The sequence below is a fragment of the Haliotis rufescens genome, unplaced genomic scaffold (genome assembly GCF_023055435.1).
Source record: "Haliotis rufescens isolate VD_foot unplaced genomic scaffold, xgHalRufe1.0.p SCAF_13, whole genome shotgun sequence".
NCBI lineage: Eukaryota > Metazoa > Mollusca > Gastropoda > Lepetellida > Haliotidae > Haliotis > Haliotis rufescens.
This window is the reverse complement of record NW_025963813.1, coordinates 35,717,727-35,739,379: the sequence shown is the minus strand read 5'-3', so window position 1 is coordinate 35,739,379 and position 21,653 is coordinate 35,717,727. Positions and strand designations below refer to the sequence as shown.

The following is a 21,653-nucleotide window of genomic DNA, read 5'->3' as shown; positions in this document are numbered from 1 at the left end:
CCCCCTGTCTCCTGTTGATTGTGTCTCTATATGTTCTGGTGTTCCCCGTGTCTCCTGTTGATTGTGTCTCTATATGTTCTTGTGTTCCCCGTGTCTCCTGTTGATTGTGTCTCTATATGTTCTTGTGTTCCCCGTGTCTCATGTTGATTGTGTCTCTATATGTTCTTGTGTTCCCCGTGTCTCCTGTTGATTGTGTCTCTATATGTTCTGGTGTTCCCCGTGTCTCCTGTTGATTGTGTCTCTATATGTTCTTGTGTTCCCCGTGTCTCCTGTTGATTGTGTCTCTATATGTTCTGGTGTTCACCGTGTCTCATGTTGATTGTGTCTGTATATGTTCTGGTGTTCCCCGTGTCTCCTGTTGATTGTGTCTCTATATGTTCTTGTGTTCCCCGTGTCTCCTGTTGATTGTGTCTCTATATATTCTTGTGTTCCCCGTGTCTCCTGTTGATTGTGTCTCTATATGTTCTTGTGTTCCCCGTGTCTCCTGTTGACTATGTCTCTATATGTTCTTGTGTTCCCGAGGTCTCATGTTGATTGTGTTGTCTCTATATGTTCTGGTGTTCACCGTGTCTCCTGTTGATTGTGTCTCTATATGTTCTTGTGTTCCCCGTGTCTCCTGTTGATTGTGTCTCTATATGTTCTGGTGTTCCCCGTGTCTCCTGTTGATTGTGTCTCTATATGTTCTGGTGTTCCCCGTGTCTCCTGTTGATTGTGTTGTCTCTATATGTTCTTGTGTTCCCCGTGTCTCATGTTGATTGTGTCTCTATATGTTCTGGTGTTCCCCGTGTCTCCTGTTGATTGTGTCTCTATATGTTCTGGTGTTCCCCGTGTCTCCTGTTGATTGTGTTGTCTCTATATGTTCTTGTGTTCCCCGTGTCTCATGTTGACTATGTCTCTATATGTTCTTGTGTTCCCGAGGTCTCATGTTGATTGTGTTGTCTCTATATGTTTTTGTGTTCCCCGTGTCTCCTGTTGATTGTGTTGCCTCTATATGTTCTTGTGTTCCCGTAGTCTCCTGTTGATTGTGTCTCTATATGTTCTTGTGTTCCCCGTGTCTCCTGTTGATTGTGTCTCTATATGTTCTGGTGTTCCCCGTGTCTCCTGTTGATTGTGTCTCTATATGTTCTTGTGTTCCCCGTGTCTCCTGTTGATTGTGTCTCTATATGTTCTTGTGTTCCCCGTGTCTCCTGTTGATTGTGTCTCTATATGTTCTGGTGTTCCCCGTGTCTCCTGTTGATTGTGTCTCTATATGTTCTTGTGTTCCCCGTGTCTCATGTTGATTGTGTTGTCTCTATATGTTCTTGTGTTCCCCGTGTCTCCTGTTGATTGTGTCTCTATATGTTCTGGTGTTCCCCGTGTCTCCTGTTGATTGTGTCTCTATATGTTCTGGTGTTCCCCGTGTCTCCTGTTGATTGTGTCTCTATATGTTCTTGTGTTCACCGTGTCTCATGTTCATGGTGTCTCTTCTGTTTACCGTGTGCTTGTGCCTCTTCTGTTTACCGTGTGCTTGTGCCTCTTCTGTTTACCGTGTGCTTGTGCCTCTTCTGTTTACCGTGTGCTTGTGCCTCTTCTGTTTACCGTGTGCTTGTGCCTCTTCTGTTTACCGTGTGCTTGTGCCTCTTCTGTTTACCGTGTGCTTGTGTCTCTTCTGTTCCCCGTGTGCTTGTGCCTCTTCTGTTCCCCGTGTGCTTGTGTCTCTTCTGTTCCCCGTGTGCTTGTGTCTCTTCTGTTCCCCGTGTGCTTGTGCCTCTTATGTTCCTCGTGTGCTTGTGTCTCTTCTGTTCCCCGTGTGCTTGTGCCTCTTATGTTCCTCGTGTGCTTGTGTCTCTTCTGTTCCCCGTGTGCTTGTGCCACTTCTCAGGTTCCTTGCGTGCTTATGTCTCTACTGTTTACCGTGTGCTTGTGTCTCCTGTTCCTCGTGTGCTTGTGCCTCTTCTGTTCCCCGTGTGCTTGTGTCTCTTCTGTTCCCCGTGTGCTTGTGTCTCTTCTGTTCCCCGTGTGCTTGTGCCTCTTATGTTTCTCGTGTGCTTGTGTCTCTTCTGTTCCCCGTGTGCTTGTGCCTCTTATGTTCCTCGTGTGCTTGTGTCTCTTCTGTTCCCCGTGTGCTTGTGCCTCTTATGTTCCTCGTGTGCTTGTGTCTCTTCTGTTCCCCGTGTGCTTGTGCCACTTCTCAGGTTCCTTGCGTGCTTATGTCTCTACTGTTTACCGTGTGCTTGTGTCTCCTGTTCCTCGTGTGCTTGTGTCTTTTCTGTTCCTCGTGTGCTTGTGCCTCTTATGTTCCTCGTGTGCTTGTGTCTCTTCTGTTATCGGTCCTGTACTATTCCTGTTGCCCGAAAACGTTCCCATAGACGATGAATCACAGATGGCGACCTCTAAAGGCGTCTTGCGACCTCTCTCATGTCTACACCATCCTGAAGCCATGCAATCGCCCGTCCACATTCAACAGCACTTCGGGGTCTCACGACGTCTCCAAACTGACCATGCACACGTTTCTGCTGCCTAAGCATTTAAACCCGTGTGTGCAATAGTTGCACATGAATCATGTCTCGCATGTGGATGGTTTTGTTTGGGCGGCAGACACCATCGTGTGACAATAGACACGTTTACATTCGATGACATAACCACGTTTTCTATCATTTTAACTGTCACCAAAACGCAACTAAAAGGAGTTCCCCCAGGGCTTCAACTGCATGCCTGCTTAACTTGCCCAGGACCCGTGAAGATTCCAGGGTAGGATAGGTCTTCAGCAACCCAGGCTTGCCGTAAAAGGCGACTATGCTTGTCGTAAAATGCGTCACCAGGTAATGAGTAAGCGTGACAGAAGTGTGGTGATGTTACACTTGTGCATGTCATGTACAGAGCATACAGTGTTCAATTACAATATCCTCCGATCAAATAGTATAGATTGATTTGAGCCCAACAGGGAGAGATTTTAGCCTTGAGTGACTGTTTTGGGCCTTGCAGAAGGAAGCGGCCTGAGACGAGGCTCACAGCACTCGAGTGATTGTTCAGGGGATTGATTTGCGCCAGCTACACCGGTTACTTCATCCTCGATAGTCCAGTGTATTACATATCCATGTTATAAAGTTAAATACCCTGGATCCTTTGACACACCTTAACCTCGTTTTCATTTCGGTTCGAATGACACGACGATTAAAATAGACGCACGTCTCAAACTTGGAACGCTGGACAGAACATTTCCCTTCCACTAGCCAAAAAAAAACGAGAGCATTTTGATTCAATTAAAAATATCTTTGTTTCGTCTTACGAAAAAGTTTAAAATTAGACCTACGCCGAACTCTCGTTAAGAAGAGTTGTTTTGATTGGCCGTTGATTTCAAGTTCAAGGTCAAGTAGGTTGTGTTCAGTGGGTATGGTGGAAATGGTGACGTCACTCCCGAAACGAAGCTTTGGTGGCAAAGGTGTCCAGGGAATTTATCAATAGTGAGTGAGTGAGTGAGTTAAAATTTAACGTCACATCGGCATTATTTCAGCCATATCGTGACGAGAAAAAGTACTATATTCAAAATACATATATTTAGACCATAAAAACCTGTCGTCGAAGGACAGTAAAACAACTAGATTTATCACAGATTTTATTTAACACTAGCATTTATCAATAGAATAGTACAGTTGTGATGTCCAACGTGGAGGATGCGTTTTGTCAAGTTGAAACCTGGGTACACAGTGAAGTTTCGGTTTGTCAAGACACGGTGTTTGATACCTACTAGGGCTGCACGCTCTTAAGACCCCTCGTTATTTAGCCCATGGTCTTTAAACGGTAAAATAAAATACCTTTAAGGCCAAGGGCCTGAATTAAATTGACAAATTGATTGATCGTCCTTACCGGGTTTTTTTAAAACATGTGCGATAGCACGCTTCCAATATGGCCAATTTCCACAAATATTGCATCTGAAGTTAAGCGCTGTTAGAGACTTCCAAATTTACAAGACACATTGGGCCCTAATGTTCGTACTATTCTGGATACTCCGTGTGAGATTTTAAACGCATATAACAGGCACGCAAAATTGCGATATTGGTTTGTTGTAACTTTTTTGACAGCTGTCGTTTCAATTTTGAACGGACCGCCTCCGTGGTCTAATGGTAGAGCATCCGCCTGGAGAGCGGAAGGCCCGGGGTTCGATCCCCAGCCGCGCCATACCAAAACTTGACGGGTTTGCTAGAAAGTTGTTTGTTTGTTGTTTAACGTCGCATTATTCGAACTGCATCATGTGGGTACGCGAATGTCTGAACCAGACAATCCAGTGATTAACATCACGTTACTAACTGAAGGCAATCAATCTTTCCTACACGTCTCCCGTGCGCAGAGACTGCGGGATGGAGACTTTACGCTGACACGCCACGAGCTCAAGGACAATTTGCTCAACACGCCTCAACACACAATGGCGGAAATATATGCAGTTCCGATTCTTTAAATTCTAGGCGGAAAGGAAAATATAATCACGTCAAATGAACTATAAGTATTTGTTGTTACATTATCTTACATCAAAAAGTGGTTTGTTTTTTCCTCCAGCACAACGCTTGTCTGGCAACAAGGAGATGCGTGCCACGTGTCGCTGGCTACTGAGACACGATGCCAGTGACGCAGACGTAATATTGTCACGATTTGTTTGTTTACATATTACACATAAGCATACGTCGCTTGAGCAGCTCTTTTGAACGACTCTGACTGTGTGGTGTACATATGTGATAACACACACTCCTGATCCATGTAATCGCCTCGTACGAAAGGCATAGGTTGCTGGGGACCAAGGGTCCCTTGGGTTTGTGTCAAATAGTCGTCCCTTGAGTCCAGACTGCAATGCCCTGATCCCATTCGCAGGTTTGCATAGCCATACATTTTGTTTGTTTGTTTGTTTGTTGTTTAACGCCGCACTCAGCAATATTCCAGCTATATGACGGCGGTCTGTAAATAATCGAGCCTGGACCAGACAATCCAGTGATTAATATCATGAGCATCGATCCACGCATTTGGGATCGATGACATGCATCAACCAAGTCAGCGAGCCTGACAACCCGATCCCGTTAGTCGCCTTTAGCGACAAGCATAGTCGCCTTTTCAAATATACATACGTATGTCAATTATACACACGTGTGAGTTTGTCATGCGAACGCAAGTGCAAACGTGTGCACATATGCACCAGGATAATATGTGCATCGGATCGGGAGGTTGTGCAAATGTAAATTTACACAGGTGCAGTATTTCACCGTGAGTAAATTGTGTCATGAACGGATAGCAGAATTATACATGCGCAGTTCCTATGGCGGGAATCTTATTGGACAAGTATAATGTCTATTTTTAGAATGTTGCGGTGGAGGGATTGACTGGTTCATTGCTACGTTTAGTCAGGCACGTGTCTGAGTGTAATTTTTTTCAGTTTTGAATCATTTGCCCAAGTGACACTTCCTTGACATGAGAAAGAGAATATCTGAGGCAGCTCAAACATGCAGACCAACTTTGGCGCTGGTACATATTTGGTAAGAACATTATGTTGAACAAAGTCTTGACGATCCACAAATGAGTAACTACGGTTATAGCGAACCCAAATGGATCACTAATTTTAGTTCGTCATAACCATAGTTCGTTATTAGCATATGTACAGCATATTTACAGCAAATGGCCGAGACTAAAGAATAAATTCGTCATATCCGTCAGTTCTTTATAAGTGTGTTCATTATAAACGTAGTTTACTGTATATCCAAAATCCAATTATCGGGACAATCCGTCAATTTCACCGGCACGGTTTGGAAAGTGTTTTTTTTCTGGCAACCATGGATAACCTCACATGACAAGGAGACGTGACAGTTTTGCCTGCGAGTTGGGCTTTCAGATGCAGTGTTTGTTTGTTTGTTGTTTAACGCCGCACTCAGCAATATTCCAGCTATATGACGGCGGTCTGTAAAATAATCGAGTCTCGACCAGACAATCCAGTGATTGACATCATGAGCATCGACCCACGCAATTGGGATCGATGACATGTATCAACCAAGTCAGCGAGCCTGACCACCCGATCCCGTTAGTCGCCTTTTACGACAAGCATAGTCGCCTTTTACGGCAAGTACGGAATCTTCACGGGTCTCAGATGCAGTGAGTGTAAAGCGAGCGAGTTGGATTCAACGCTGCTTTGAACAGCGTTCCAGTTATATCACGGCGTTTCAGCTTTAATAATAAAAAAATGGCAGGAATGCCCGAAGTAATGCAGTTCTCAGACGTTTACCACTTTGGTTAAATCAACGAGCAGGAGTATGGTGCTGAGAAGTTTAGAAACATGATCGTATCACTTCGATGATTAACTTGGTGAACCGTCAGCGCTATAGCCAACACGTCGAGCTGTCACTCAAACGATTGGCGAGTGGGTGTTGTTTTACGCCGCAATCAACGTTATTCCATTATGTCACGGCCCGGAAAAAAATAGTCTGGTCAAATAGGTTATTTAAACACCATTTGTTTCCAACCCCTGATATTGATAAACGCAGTGAAGAAAATAGAAGTGTGGTTGGAATATGCTGTTTGCTAGTGTCTGCCATCAAGATGATCAACAACTGTTTAAACAACTGATAGGGGTAATTGTTTTCCCCTTTTAAGAAGTCCGTGAGTGAGTATGGGTTTTGGCGCCGCTCTGAACAATACATAAGGCATATAATTATCATGTGTCATCCTCGTTAACCAGTGCATCATATCTTCATCCAAGGGCGGATCCAGCATTTTCAAAAGGGTAATTTTCTCAGATAAAAAGTATCCGGATCCGTCTATGCCATTTTATTACGGCAAATACCCTGATCCCATTTACCGCCTCAGCTTCGTTCCGGAAGTGACGTCACAGTCTCAATCCCTCCATCACTAACAGCACAGACGCGCTGGACTTGGTGGCTATTTTCTGTGTAGTGACATTCGATCAGACCAAAAACGAAGCTGTGGTAGCCAATGGGTCCTGGGTATTTATCATAATAGAAAGGAGATTTGATACTCTATATAATCGAGGATGCTAAATCAATAATTTCCACTCAGACATACACTGCTGCAGCGACTGAGGAATATGTTATCCACTTCCCGCAAGAAATAAATACACATTGAAGCGCCTTAAAATCATACGTTCCCGGCCAGCTTCCCGACTTGAAAAATGAGTGAGTTAAAATTTAACGTCGCATCAGCATTATTCCAGCCATACAGCGACTTGAAAAACACACACACTACACTTCTGGTTAAATTAAATAACTTAAGCAGCAATTGCCACACCAGTAGGCTGTGGGATATGTGTCATGGGTCTCTCAGGGTGACACCCAAACACCAACTTTTTTTGTTTTAAATTAACCAAAAATAGAAGCAAATATCTAGGAGAGTGAGTGAATAAGATTTGATGATGCAGTCAGCATTATTGCAGTCATAGTATGAAGCCTGACTGACAGCACACACAGAAGGCAAACCTGTAACTGATAACACGATCAGCCATGTGAACCCGTGGTTGATAGCATGAACACTCATATGAACCAGTGATTGATAGCATGAACACCCAGTGAACCAGTGATTGATAGCATGAACAGCCTGTGAACCAGTGATTGATAGCATGAACAGCCAGGGAACAGTTGTTGATAGCATGAACAGCCATGTGAACCAGTGGTTGATAGCATGAACAGCCATGTGAACCAGTGGTTGATAGTATGAACAACCATGTGAACCAGTGGTTGATAGCATGAACAGCCAGGCAATGACAAAGAGACATTTACATATATAAGAATGCCTTTATTACAAAGGTCACCATCTAGATGACACAATGATAAGCTTCAGCAAGAAATAATGAAAACCATAAAAATATAAAAGTTTGAGGTATTATGATAATAATAATAAGCCACCAGCTGAATGCCCTTAAACATACATAGTAGTTCCCAGAAGTGCCACCAGATGGGCAGGTCACATGACCAAGGTCGGTATACTCGGGTCCGGAGATTCATCAAGTACACGTCATGGTGCCCAGTCTGTGGCAGGTCTTGGATCACTAACGTGGTTCTGTGGAAACACTGGCAGTGGCCAGAGTAGCAGCTGCAGCTGAAAGTAGAGACATCACTTTGACATCATACTTCATTTTATGCCTCAAAATAATTTATGATCAACTAAATTGTTCTTAAGTCTTTGAATGGCATTTAGAAGTGACACACACAAGGAAGAGAATTTCATGGATGTCAGGTTCTTTATTATAAGGAACATTGCGTTGATCATAATAAAGAAGTTGACATCCATAAATTCTATTGTAAATTGTTCTTTAATAGTTCATAAAGATGAAAAACGAGGAAGGCAATACAGATCCATTTTATTAATATAAAGTAAGCATCGATCAATGCAAATGGGATACAATGACATGCATCATCAACCAAGTCAGCAAGGCGATCCATTAGTCCCCTCTTACAACAAGCTTCGTCACCTTTTACAGCAAGCATGAGTTGCTGAAGATCTATTCTACCCCAGATCTTCACGGGTCTCGTAGGGGCCATCGGGTAGCCTAGTGGTTCAAGCGTTCGCTCCTCACGCCAAAGACCCGGGTTCGATTCCCGACATGGGTACAATGTGTGAAGCCCATTTCTGGTGTCCCCAGCCGTGATATTGCTGTAATATTGCTAAAAGCGGCGTAAAACCATACTCACTCACTCACGGGTCTCGTAAGCTAAGTAATACAGAACCATTGTTCACTCAGTAACACAGGACCCTACCTGTTACTGTTACTTCATCTGGCAGACATCATCCTTACACTGTACTTGTGGCTTGGGTTTGTCCTTCTTAGGCATCTCACACACATCATCCTTGCATGTCACTCCACTTGCCCCCTCCCCGTCCGCGGTCACCTGAGTCCCCTCCCCTTCTGTCGACACCAGTTTCTCTACATCAACCGTGCCCTCGATTCCTAAAGCTTTCAACACTTCGTTGGGGTCTACGTGATCTGCTGGGTTATCTTGCTTGAAATTGAGCAGAACCTTGCCTCCTGAAATGTATTATCCAAGAAATCCTAAAACATTCCTTCTAATTCCACAAACAATCCTAAAATCAGAAATTCTGAGATTTCAAGCACCTGTTATTGTGGACGTTCATGATGATTCATATCTAGTTTCAGTTTTTTTTAATGGGAAAAAGTAAAACAAAATATATTTGATTTTTCTTGAAATCTTATTCCCTTAACATTTATTTTCCTAGTAAGTTGACCTCCATCAACCCTGACTTTTACTGCCTTCAGCATCTTGGCCCAATTTATCCCAAACAGGCCTGGCCTTACTTAGGATGGTTAAAATGGTAATATTTTTAAAACATATGGTTATAAGAAAGATAATTTGAGAACAAACAAACACAATACCTTTAGCAACAACCATGGTGCCACCATTCTGCATGCCATCTCCCTTAAAGTTGCCCTCAATCTTGTCCGTCTTGGCCTAAAATGAGGTGAGTTTTACATCACTAGGAATGGTATTTCAGTTGTATCACTGTTTGTCGGCTTAACCCAAAGAGAGACAAGACCCCATAGTAACATTGCATGGTCACATATATTCACACACTGGTGAAATGTTAGCCAATTGGTACTGTGCTGACAAGAACCATAAAAGGAGCAATTCTGGGAAATCAACCAACAATCAGCAGATACTGACAAGTCCAAGGGAAGCAACTGTGCAAAGAAAAAGATGCAGTTTCTAGGCTGAAATCAATATTTTCAAAGTGGCTGTCCTACATGTAAAGGTTGATTTCAATTTTAGATTCCAATTTGTGGTTACACATTCGTCAAATCATCCACGCAAAGTTACGATAGTTACAGGAAAAAAACTTTCCAAACAAATGTCATACAGGGAACAAGTTACGCTACGGGCAAGAAATGACAGGCAAGATACATTTAGTTCAGGTGAGCTACAGAATTCATCTCTTAAATCCATCATGACAGTCATAACCAGGATAATGCTGACCCACTGCCTGTACGTAACTGCATATACCTTGGCAACACATGCTTTTGTGCAGGTTAATATTGGCCAAACAATAAACCACAGCTGGTCTATATGACATATAACACCGACAAAAAATATAGGAACTGATGAATTGAATGACAACAAATCTCTGAAAAATTCATTTAGGGCGCGTAGAGCAATATCTGGTTTGTCCACCATTAGGCGATGCTTGCATGTCAACGGGATGGCATTCTGTTGATTAACTTGTGTATGGTGGCCCTTGATATTGCTTGTCATTCCGCCTGAAGAGCTAACCCAAGCTTGGCCACGTTGGCGGTGCTGGGTCTCTGGCGTACACTCTCCGCCCGTATCATCCTGATGCGGATTTATAGTGCTAGCTCACTGAGATACCATGCCGTAGTTTAACATGAATACCCCACTCAGACACGGTATACTGACTCCGAGCCGACCAGTCCTTGTTTTAGCCCCTTAATGCCGAGCGCCAGACAGGGTAACAACAAGTATAATCTTTTAACGTCTTTTGGTATGACGCGGCCGGGCATCGAACCCCGGACCTTCCGCTCTCCGGGCGGACGCTCTACCACTAGACCACGGAGGCGGTCAGTGCATACTGTAGACACCAGTATTCAGCAGACCAGTTACTGGGATCTGCAACCATGCTCATTGCTCACTGACGAAGCACAGGCCCAGTACTGATAAAACATTTCACCACTGATGATATAGCAGTTAAATTTGTTGTTTAACGCCACACTCAACAAAAGTTGTTGGGGAGCAACTCTAACTCTAGGTTCATCTTCCTTATGACAAAACCAGAATTACAATCAGGGACAATTGAAAACCCATGATCATTCTGACAGCAACTCTGCACAGCTGATTGTGGCACCGTGACGACTTGGCCACACATGCCGGACACACTACTCAGAAATGAGGGTTATATCAGGAGCGGCCACTGTCCGAACAATGGACTCACCTGTGACATCGCATCTCTCGCTTTTTTGGCAAAGATGGCAGGAAACAGACTGAAAAAGTTGAGTCTGAAAACAAAGAAAGATAAAACTATATTTAGATGACTTTAATGTTCATCACAAACCAAGTTACATACAAATTCAAATAGATTGATTAAAGAAATGACATTAATAATTTTCATTGATATACATACATGATAGACATTTAGGATATAGACATACATGTACTGTGTTTTCAATGTACGTTAAACTAGGTTACCTGCAGATTTAACTGCACTAAACTTAACTTGGGAGATGAATGCTCAGTCAGGTGATTTGAAACCTCTCATTGACCAATCAGAATCAGGCATTATGGCACCACAAAGACATACATCAGGGTTCAGTGTATACGTGGTGTATTCCCTCCTCTGCTACATTTGAGGTGGTTTGATACTTATATTTGATTATCCACTTTTAGCAAATTTCTTAAGACTGTCAAGCGTGGCTCAAATTAACCTCACCTTCACCTCACTTGTGAACAATAATTCTGTAAATGCTTCCAATCTTAAACTATTTCACATTAAACATTGTCTGTAAATAATTGTGTCTGGACCAGACAATCCAGTGATTGATATCATGAGCATCAATCTATGCAATTAGTCTACAATGACATTTATCAACCAAGTCAGCGAGCCTGACCACCCGATCTGGTCAGTTGCCTCTTGCTACAATCATAGTCGCCTTATACAGCAAGCATGGGATGCTGAAGACCTATTCTATCCTGGATCTTCACAGGTCACAAAATGTTTGAGAATGGTAGGTTATCATGATTGATACAACGTTTCCTTTGTGCTCCACCCTGTATTTGGCAAGACACTGGGGGAGCATACAGTTCAAGATCACAGAACCCCTATCAAACAACGCTGAAGTCACACTGTGATTTTAGCCACTTGTCCGAAGCATGAGTCTACTAAAATTCTGTTTGGTCTTGTAAGATTATGTTCTAATAGTCCACATGATAACACTAAACTCTACTGAAAATGATACTTAGAGCAATATTCGGGCTGGGAGATTCAAAAGTGTTTTGGCACCGACAGCAAAGTCCCTACCTTCGGAAGCCCAGATCCTTGTAGCACTGCTTCTTCAGGTCGATATATAGTTCTGACAGAAAAACATAAACAACTCATGGTCTTCATTCTACACAAGGTGAAACTGTGGTGTTGACGAAGGTAATGGATGATGTGGGCTGACAAACAGATTAATCACTCAATCTCATTAAAATCAGACCTTAGTTCTCGCTACCGCTAAACAAAGATCTGAAGACATCCCATTAGGGGTCACGTCAGAACGACCTTTCATCCGACCAATCAGAGCGTTGCTTACCAGATCATGAAATGACAGTCAGAATGTGATTTCTAATAATACAACCTTGAAAACTTTAACACAGGGTATTCCGAACGATAGTTACGTGTTTAACGACTGAATCCATACAATCTAAACCATCTATTAGCCATTCTGGTATGTTTTTTTGTTCAGGTTTCAAATTTGTAATTGAGAATATGTCAGAATATGTTGCGAAGCGTAGTCGCCAATTTGAAATTAGCACGAGAAAGCTGCCTTCTGATTAGTCATTCCGTTCGTCAGTAAAAGTTCGCGCAAGGTCGGTCTGACATGACCTGTAATGGGATGTCTTCAGATCTTTGTTTAGCGGTAGCAAGAACTAAGATCTGATTTTAACAAGATTGAATAATCACTGTAGTTGCTGTACAACAAACTTACATCTACCTGCTGGAATGAATGAGAGGTATTCAGGACATACCACAGCTCCTGTAGCAACAACTGAAAGACGACCACAAAAGACCCCCCTCCCCACAAATGAAACCACAAGGGTCTGTAGGCCACCAGGATTATGAAGAGTTAGATAGTTAGTAAGATATTTACGCCACTTTAAGCAATATTCCAGCAATATCATGGCAGGGGACACCAGAAATGGGCTTCACACATTGTACCCATGTGGAGTATCAAACTCGGGTCTTCAGCATGACAAGCAAACGCTTTAACCACTAGGCTACCCTGTTGCCCCAGGATTATGATATAATACAGACGTCTGTGATTCTAGTTTGATTGGAATTATGTGAGTTAGACTCCATAGCATGGATCATTCAAACCATTTCAGCTTCATAGACTGTGGTTTCAAAGAAGGTGTTGAAACCGTAAAAGTTAATGACAGATGGACAGAAAACGTGCAACGTGTTTCAGTCAGGTGACCTAAGGAGTGATTTTTTAAGGTTTATTTCCAAACCACTAATATCTTGATGATCAACTGAAATATACTGATGGAAAGAAATAAGGGAACACTGAAATATATAGGGAAATAAGCTTTACTGTCAGTACATTTGAAATAGTGTGGATACGAATTCAACACGTCAGAATCAAATGTTGAGATGTGTTTGTGTGCATTGTTTCCAATGTGTATTTGGTGGACAAGCCTGGGAGCCCATGAAAGTATATCAATTTACTGTCTCTAAAACTAAATGTTCCCTTATTAATTTCCATCAGTATATTAGCATTTTGAAGAACATGTTACCATGGTTACTGTGATGTAAACTGTAAACCCCTGAAGCACTTACATCTCACTATCACTTTACAGCCCAGACGAGCAGTCAAAAGTTTCACTATGTGCTTCAAGCATTTCAAGAACTGATGTCGATTTTATACAGAAAAAGAAATGAGTAAATAAAAACCTCACCCCCATTGAAAAACTTCCCTTCCACAAACTCCTCCACCCCTATCTCCTCCAAGCCGATTGCGATCAACCTGACGTTGTTTGCATCCAGCTGAGGTTTCAGGGCGGAGAGCTGCCTCGCTCCGAGGCGACAGAAGGGTCATCCAAAGCGCCGCATGAACGTCACCACACATGAGCCTTTCTGCCAGAATGTCTCCATTGCCACCATCTGACAACAGTAAATCAGGTTTAAACATAAGGCCACACATTTTTTAATTTCTGTTTTACGGGCTCACTGCACTCGGCAATATTTCAGCTATATAACGGTGGTCTGTAAATAATCGAGTCTGAACCAGATAGTCAAGTGATTGACATCATGAGCATTGATCAATGCAATTGGGACAAAATGACATGCATCAACCAAGTCAGTGAACCTGATCGCTCATTCATGTTTGTCGCCTTTTAGGACAATCATGGGATGCTGGAGACCTATTCTAACCCGGACCTTTACGGGTTGTGTGTGATAATAGAATTTTGTGTATGTGTCTGTGAGTGTGTTGTGTGTGTGTGTGTGGACAAGGATATACACAGAGGTTATCACACAAGTTTTGGGGGATGGAAATTATCCTGTATTAGGAAATGGTATTTTGTGTGATAACTTCTTTATCACATAATGTTTGCTGTAAGAACCAACACAACTATCAGGACTCGATTTAAGGAACTTGATTTAACTTGCACCAGATGCATGGTTGACATGAAAACCCAGTTTGAAACCAAATTTGAAACATTTGTACATAATCTTGAAGCTCCCACATTTCGACAATGTCAACGCCCCCAAAAGTAAGGGTTAGACCCAAATCTGAATTTTTTACATATACTTGGTGCATGTAGACACAAATATTAGGTTGCATTTTCAATAAAACGTTGCACTGGTACATGTTTTGTATAGCTATATCAAGCCCTTAATGATTCTTAATTCAGTGCCTGTGGCAGGCAAATTGGGAAAAATCATTAAATTGTTCAAAATGTGATTTTATAAAAGTACATGTTTTCTTAAATTCAGAGGTACTTTGAGATTGCATTTAATGCAATAATATAAAAGAAGCATTAAAACCTGTTCCTATTTATTGATCTTGTAAAAAGTGAATAAGGTTACTTCTACAAAGTCATAAAAGTATTTATGAGTTATATATATTAAATTATTAATACATTTTAACGTGAACTGGGACACAAGATATAATGTACAGTTACCATGGTTACTCTTTTAGTTGCTATTGTGCTAACAAACCAAAGATTGTAATTTGGGAATGTGGTATTCAAACCCACAATTATAGGATCCTGGCGTGCCCAAGGGACACAACTCTTCACATCAGGAACATTCAGGATATATCCATGTCAATCATCACGAGAGTGCACAGCAAATCAAATCAAACAGGACAAATAAAGTATTAGATTTTCATCACAGACCTCTGTACTACCAAACACCCTGCTTCACATTTTATGGTTTTCAAGTTCCCACGGACCATGCTGACTGAGACGGAGAAAATCCTCAGTGTCTTTCTTGTTGATAAAAGACACCATGAACGTTGTCCTCCCAAACATCCATCAACAGTTATGTACTACACAGATGCCACAGAAATATTTAATAACCTAATAATTAATTTATTGTGGCCTTAAGGAAGTATTACCGCATACCTCGACCAAGTTGATGTGAAATCAGTACTGTGGCCAGAAAATAACAACATTCCAGTGTTCAAGATTTTGAGAAACCCATTTCTTGTCCACCTTATCTTTTACTTCATTCATTTTACGACATTGTTGCTTACATATGTATGCTGAAATGGGGCACATTTCATGCTATCGTCGTGCACATTTCTGTCCTTGATCTTTTCTTGCAAACAATTTCTTGTAACCCGATAATCGTGAACATCACTAATGTGGCAGAAAAGGCTGCTAGACTTACTCTCTTATTCTCTACTCAGATCTTCAAGGGGCAGTAGAGTATTATGCAGGCCTGTTGTCACTTGACTACCCACACATTAACCCTAGTAAGGTCGTGACAGTCATGTCCAACATAGCTAAACGTTGGGAGCTGGGGGCTGTTATGAGTAATGTTTATTTGGTTAGGAGGATTTGTGGTTAACACTCCTGAATGTTAGGAGCAGATTCCCGTAAACTAAACAAAGAGGAAATGTCTTGCATTTCTGTGGGGACTCACACCGAATAATTGGCTGCTGCACCAGGACACTGCATCATGCAGATAGTGGTGGTTGGTTGGAGGGAGAGGGAAGAGAGGAAAGATGATTCACGCCGGATCAATGCAATTTCTGTGGCATACACTGTCATTGTTTGAAACATGTCAACTATATGCACATACGTTTAGGTCAAATGTAATAAGTCATGTGCACCATGGAATAACAACAAACAAGCTACTACTATTTGTTGTTTACTGCGGTACTCACTACTCGGCAATATGTCGGCAGTCTGAAAATAATTGAGTCTGGACCAGATAACACAGTGATTGACATCATGAGCACCAAGCTATCAATTGGTGAGTGAGTGACTGAGTGAGTAAAGATTTACTCCATTTTAATAATATTCCAGCAACATCACGGCAGGGGTCACCAGAAATGGGCTTCACGCATTGTACCCATGTGGGAATCGAACACGACTTCGTCGTGACGAGCGAACGCTTTAATCACTAGGCTACCCCACAGCCCTCAATCAATTGAGATCCCATGACATGTGTCAACCAAGTCAACATGACTGCAAGAGCAGTAGCCTCTTACAACACGCATGGTTGCTGAAGACCAATTCGAATCCGCATCTTCACGGTTGGTTGGTTGGTTGTTTAACGACAAACTCAGCAATATTCCAGCTATATGACGGAGGTCTGTAAATAAACAAGTCTGGACCAGACAATCCATGCAGTGATTAATATCATGAGCATCGATCGACGCTAATTGGATACGATGACATGCATCAACCAAGTCATCGAGCCTGACCACCCGATCCGGTTAGTCGCCTTTTACAACAAGTATAGTCACCTTTTACGGCAAGCATGGGTTGCTGAAGACCTATTCTTCCCCGGAATCTTCACGGGTCGCATCTTCACGGGTCGCATCTTTACGGGAATAATCACAAGATGAAAAGAATATCCACAACACAACCACCTGGACGTGCGGTTCGATTAATATACACCTTAATATACAACAATAGACACCTGTTCAATCCAAAGTTATTCATATTAACCTGTATTTGACTGATATCAACTGCACCACCGTGACAATTAGATTCTAACACCTTACGTAAGATTGTAGTTCTAGTCTTATAGTCACCTGTCGTCTGCAAAACTTACCTCCTTCGATGCAACGCTTTTGACAGCGTTCTTTGCAATCTTGGAGACGTCCATGGCGGACACCTCTACTGTTTCAGCGCTATTCGAGAGGAAACTGTTTACAAATGTCAAACTCGCCTGTCCAGCTTTCAAGCACACCCACACAGTAACCACACAGATCTCCTTTACTGTGTCAAACATGTCACGTGTGCTCCAACACTTCCGGTAATATATCAGGTGATGATCTAAATGTCGGAATGCGGAGAATTCTAAAACGGAAACTGACACATACATTCGCACCTCCTTTATTTTATCCATGGATTTCGAGCCTCGCCCAATGGGCGAATAAATCGTGCTTTACAGTTGAGTACATTGATCAGATAGGGTTGAAAGATCGTGTTGTACAGTCGTGCCTAGACTTGCACAAGTCTCTAAGGCAATAAGTATTAGTTTAAATAATAATTTCTAGATTATGTTAATTATAAGAACAAGTTGTCCCTATAAGAGACTGGAATATTGTCCACATATCTAGACTTGTCTGTTGGGAGGATAGAATTACTACACATCCATGGACTTATCTTTCAGTACAGCTTTGGGGCAAGGCTAAGTCGAGCCCATTTATCAGACAGCCTGGAGAGATAGTGCTTTATGGGAGAGAAACTATAAAATATTTATGGTCTCTGCTGTAACGTGTGGCGTATTGACAATTTTAAGCTGTTTGTCCTGGTAGAAAACGCGCTAGATCATATTTGACTCTCATTAAAAGTACCACTTTTAGTCGACATCAATTGGACTATTAACAAATGACGCGATAATGCGAATTGTTACAATTCATTGACATCATCTACGATAACTTGAATTGACCACTGAAAACAAAGCCCCAATTAACCCTTTGTATCTGAAACGATAATGGATCTGGAATATCGGGCCATTGTAAGTGAGATATGATCTACTGGGTAATCAAGGATGCCATTGTCACGGTACTTAATCAACGACTATGTCTGGTACGTAGACGAGAGTACTGCCTCGCCTAAAGAGGAGCCGACTTGTTGTTTGTTTTGTTTGTTGTTTAAAGCTGCACTCAGCAATATCCCAGCTATATGACGGCGGTCTGTACGAATACGATCTACGCAGTTGGAATACGATGACATGATCAATCAAGTCAGCGACCTTGACCACCCAATTCCGTTAGTCTCTTATATAATGCCCCCCTTTCATTACGACCACGAATATCCCGAATCACCCCGAATCGGAAACTTTCGAAATTCGTGATGATTCGGCCAATAATGCAAACTTTCGTGGCTAATCAGGTTGAAAAATATGAATAATGCCAGGAATGGGTTAAGAAACATGTACGAATTACAAGATTCATGTACGAATCATGCACGAATGGTAAGAATCGCCTACGACTATGTTACGAATATGCCGAATGTTGTTACTTAATTCTTACACGATTCGTAGTTGACTCGGGACATTCGTGGCTGTTTCGGGATGTTTTCGGGTTGAGGACAAGACATTTTGGGAGCCACGAATCGCTAAGAATAGCCAAGAATGTAAAAGAATCGATTACGAAGCTGTTACGGAACATAAGAATTAATTACGAATGGATTACGATACAGCCACGAGATTGCAATTCGGGGACCCTTCCACGAAAGTTTTTGACAAACAAAAACTTTCTCGCCGAATCGACGAACTCCCGCGAACTGTACGAATGTTTGGGAATCAAATAAGGTTCATTTAAGAACTTCAAGAAATGATTGATATTTATCTACGAACGTGAAACACGTCCTATTCGGTGTGATTCGGATATTCGTAGTCGTAGTGAAATGGGGGCATAAGGACAAACATAGCCGACTTGAATTTAAGAGCGGGCGTCAGTACACTCACGTGAATACACTCAAGTGAATACACTCACGTTAATACACTCACGTGAATACACTCACGTGCATACACCCACGTTAATACACGCAAGTGAATACACTCACGTTAATACACTCAAGTGAATACACTCACGTTAATACACTCAAGTGAATACACTCACGTGAATACACTCACGTGCATACACCCACGTTAATACACTCAAGTGAATACACTCACGTTAATACACTCAAGTGAATACACTCACGTGAATACACTCACGTGCATACACCCACGTTAATACACTCAAGTGAATACACTCACGTTAATACACTCTAGTGAAAACACTCACGTGAATACACTCACGTTAATACACCCACGTTAATACACTCACGTGAATACACCCACGTTAATACACCCAAGTGAATACACTCACTTGAATACACTCACTTGAATACACTCACGTGAATACACTCAAGTGAATACACTCACTTGAATACACTCAAGTGAATACCCTCCATTGAATACACTCAAGTGAATACACCACGTGAATACACTCAAGTGAATACACTCACGTGAATACACTCAAGTGAATACACTCACATGAATACACTCAAGTGAATACACTCACTTGAATACACTCACGTGCATACACCCACGTTAATACACTCAAGTGAATACACCCACGTTAATACACTCAAGTGAATACACCCACGTGAATACACTCAAGTGAATACACTCACGTCAATACACTCAAGTGAATACACTCACGTGAATACACTCAAGTGAATACACTCACTTGAATAAACTCACGTGCATACACCCACGTTAATACACTCAAGTGAATACACCCACGTTAATACACTCAAGTGAATACACCAACGTTAATACACTCAAGTGAATACACCCACGTTAATACACTCAAGTGAATACACCCACGTTAATACACTCAAGTGAATACACCCACGTGAATACACTCAAGTGAATACACTCACTTGAATACACTCAAGTGAATACACCCACGTTAATACACTCAAGTGAATACACCCACGTTAATACACTCAAGTGAATACACTCACGTGAATACACTCAAGTGAATACACTCACGTGAATACACTCAAGTGAATACACTCACTTGAATAAACTCAAGTGAATACACTCACGTGAATACACTCACGTGCATACACCCACGTTAATACACTCAAGTGAATACACTCACGTTAAAACACTCAAGTGAATACACTCACTTGAATACACTCACGTGCATACACCCACGTTAATACACCCACGTGAATACACTCAAGTGAATACACTCACGTGAATACACTCAAGTGAATACACCCACGTGAATACACTCACGTGAATACACTCACGTGAATACACTCACGTGAATACACTCAAGTGAATACAATCACTTGAATAAACTCAAGTGAATACACTCACGTGAATACACTCACGTGCATACACCCACGTTAATACACTCAAGTGAATACACTCACGTTAAAACACTCAAGTGAATACACTCACGTGAATACACTCACGTGCATACACCCACGTTAATACACCCACGTGAATACACTCAAGTGAATACACTCAAGTGAATACACTCAAGTGAATACACCCACGTGAATACACTCAAGTGAATACACTCACGTGAATACACTCAAGTGAATACACTCACTTGAATACACTCACGTGCATACACTCACGTGAATACACTCAAGTGAATACACTCACGTGAATACACTCAAGTGAATACACTCACTTGAATAAACTCACGTGCATACACCCACGTTAATACACTCAAGTGAATACACCCACGTTAATACACTCAAGTGAATACACCCACGTTAATACACTCAAGTGAATACACCCACGTTAATACACTCAAGTGAATACACCCACGTTAATACACTCAAGTGAATACACCCACGTTAATACACTCAAGTGAATACACCCACGTTAATACACTCAAGTGAATACACCCACGTGAATACACTCAAGTGAATACACTCACGTGAATACACTCAAGTGAATACACTCACGTGAATAAACTCACGTGCATACACTCACATCAATACGAACAATAAATAAATAGACAGACCTTATGCAAAAAGACACATTGGCAAAGATAAACAATGTGATAGATTAAGGATTTATTAACAGTAGGCAACAACAACCAATGCATTACTTGTTCAAGTATGCAATTCAAGGTACAACTCACACAGCATGATCACATTTAACAGGCGAATATACACAAGTTAGCAGCATTGAGAGTAACTTGTCAGTTCTAGTATACAGCTACCCGATCTTAATACACACAGACCGCCTCCGTGGTCTAATGGTAGAGCGTCCGCCCGGAGAGCGGAAGGTCCGGGGTTCGATCCCAAGCCGCGTCATACCAAAAGACGTTAAAAGATGGTACTTGTTGTTACCCTGTCTGGCGCTCGGCATTAAGGGGCTAAAACAAGGACTGGTCGGCTCGGAGTGAGTATACTGTGTCTGAGTGGGGTATTCATGTTAAACTGCGGCATGGTATCTCAGTGTGCTAGCACTATAAATCGGCATCAGTCCGGACTAGTACAAGCAACCACACAAACACACACACGTGCATGCACGTCGCTATATAAGTGCAATAATCTTGGACGCGACGTTAAACTCCATTTCACCTCACCTAATACACACAGGGTATTACAAATCTACCGATGTCAATATCGCCACGACACCAGTCTACATGGATTAATGGATCATCAGATCAAACACCTGTTACATAACAAGCTCCTTTAGACACAGCTGGGGTATCTCACGGAGAGTATCTATGTATACTTGAGGGG

At 42.0% G+C, this 21,653-nt stretch overlaps 2 protein-coding genes across 2 annotated transcripts in view; both read right to left on the bottom strand.

Moving 5' to 3' along the window:
• Positions 1 to 7,746: 7,746 nt before the first annotated feature.
• LOC124117723 (prostamide/prostaglandin F synthase-like) lies at positions 7,747 to 13,785 on the bottom strand (the record flags this gene model as incomplete). Its single annotated transcript, XM_046479706.2, has 6 exons — positions 7,747 to 8,064; positions 8,724 to 8,992; positions 9,359 to 9,434; positions 10,927 to 10,990; positions 12,010 to 12,061; positions 13,650 to 13,785. Coding segments are annotated over 5 exons (588 nt in total), but the record flags the coding sequence as incomplete, so codon positions are not given.
• A 7,784-nt stretch (positions 13,786 to 21,569) lies between these two features.
• Positions 21,570 to 21,653, bottom strand: part of LOC125378735 (dynein heavy chain-like protein PF11_0240) — a 1,917-nt gene continuing 1,833 nt past the window's right edge. Inside the window, exon 4 of the mRNA XM_048394690.1 lies at positions 21,570 to 21,582. Coding sequence (XP_048250647.1) covers positions 21,570 to 21,582 — 13 coding nt within the window. The remainder of the gene's footprint in view (positions 21,583 to 21,653) is intronic.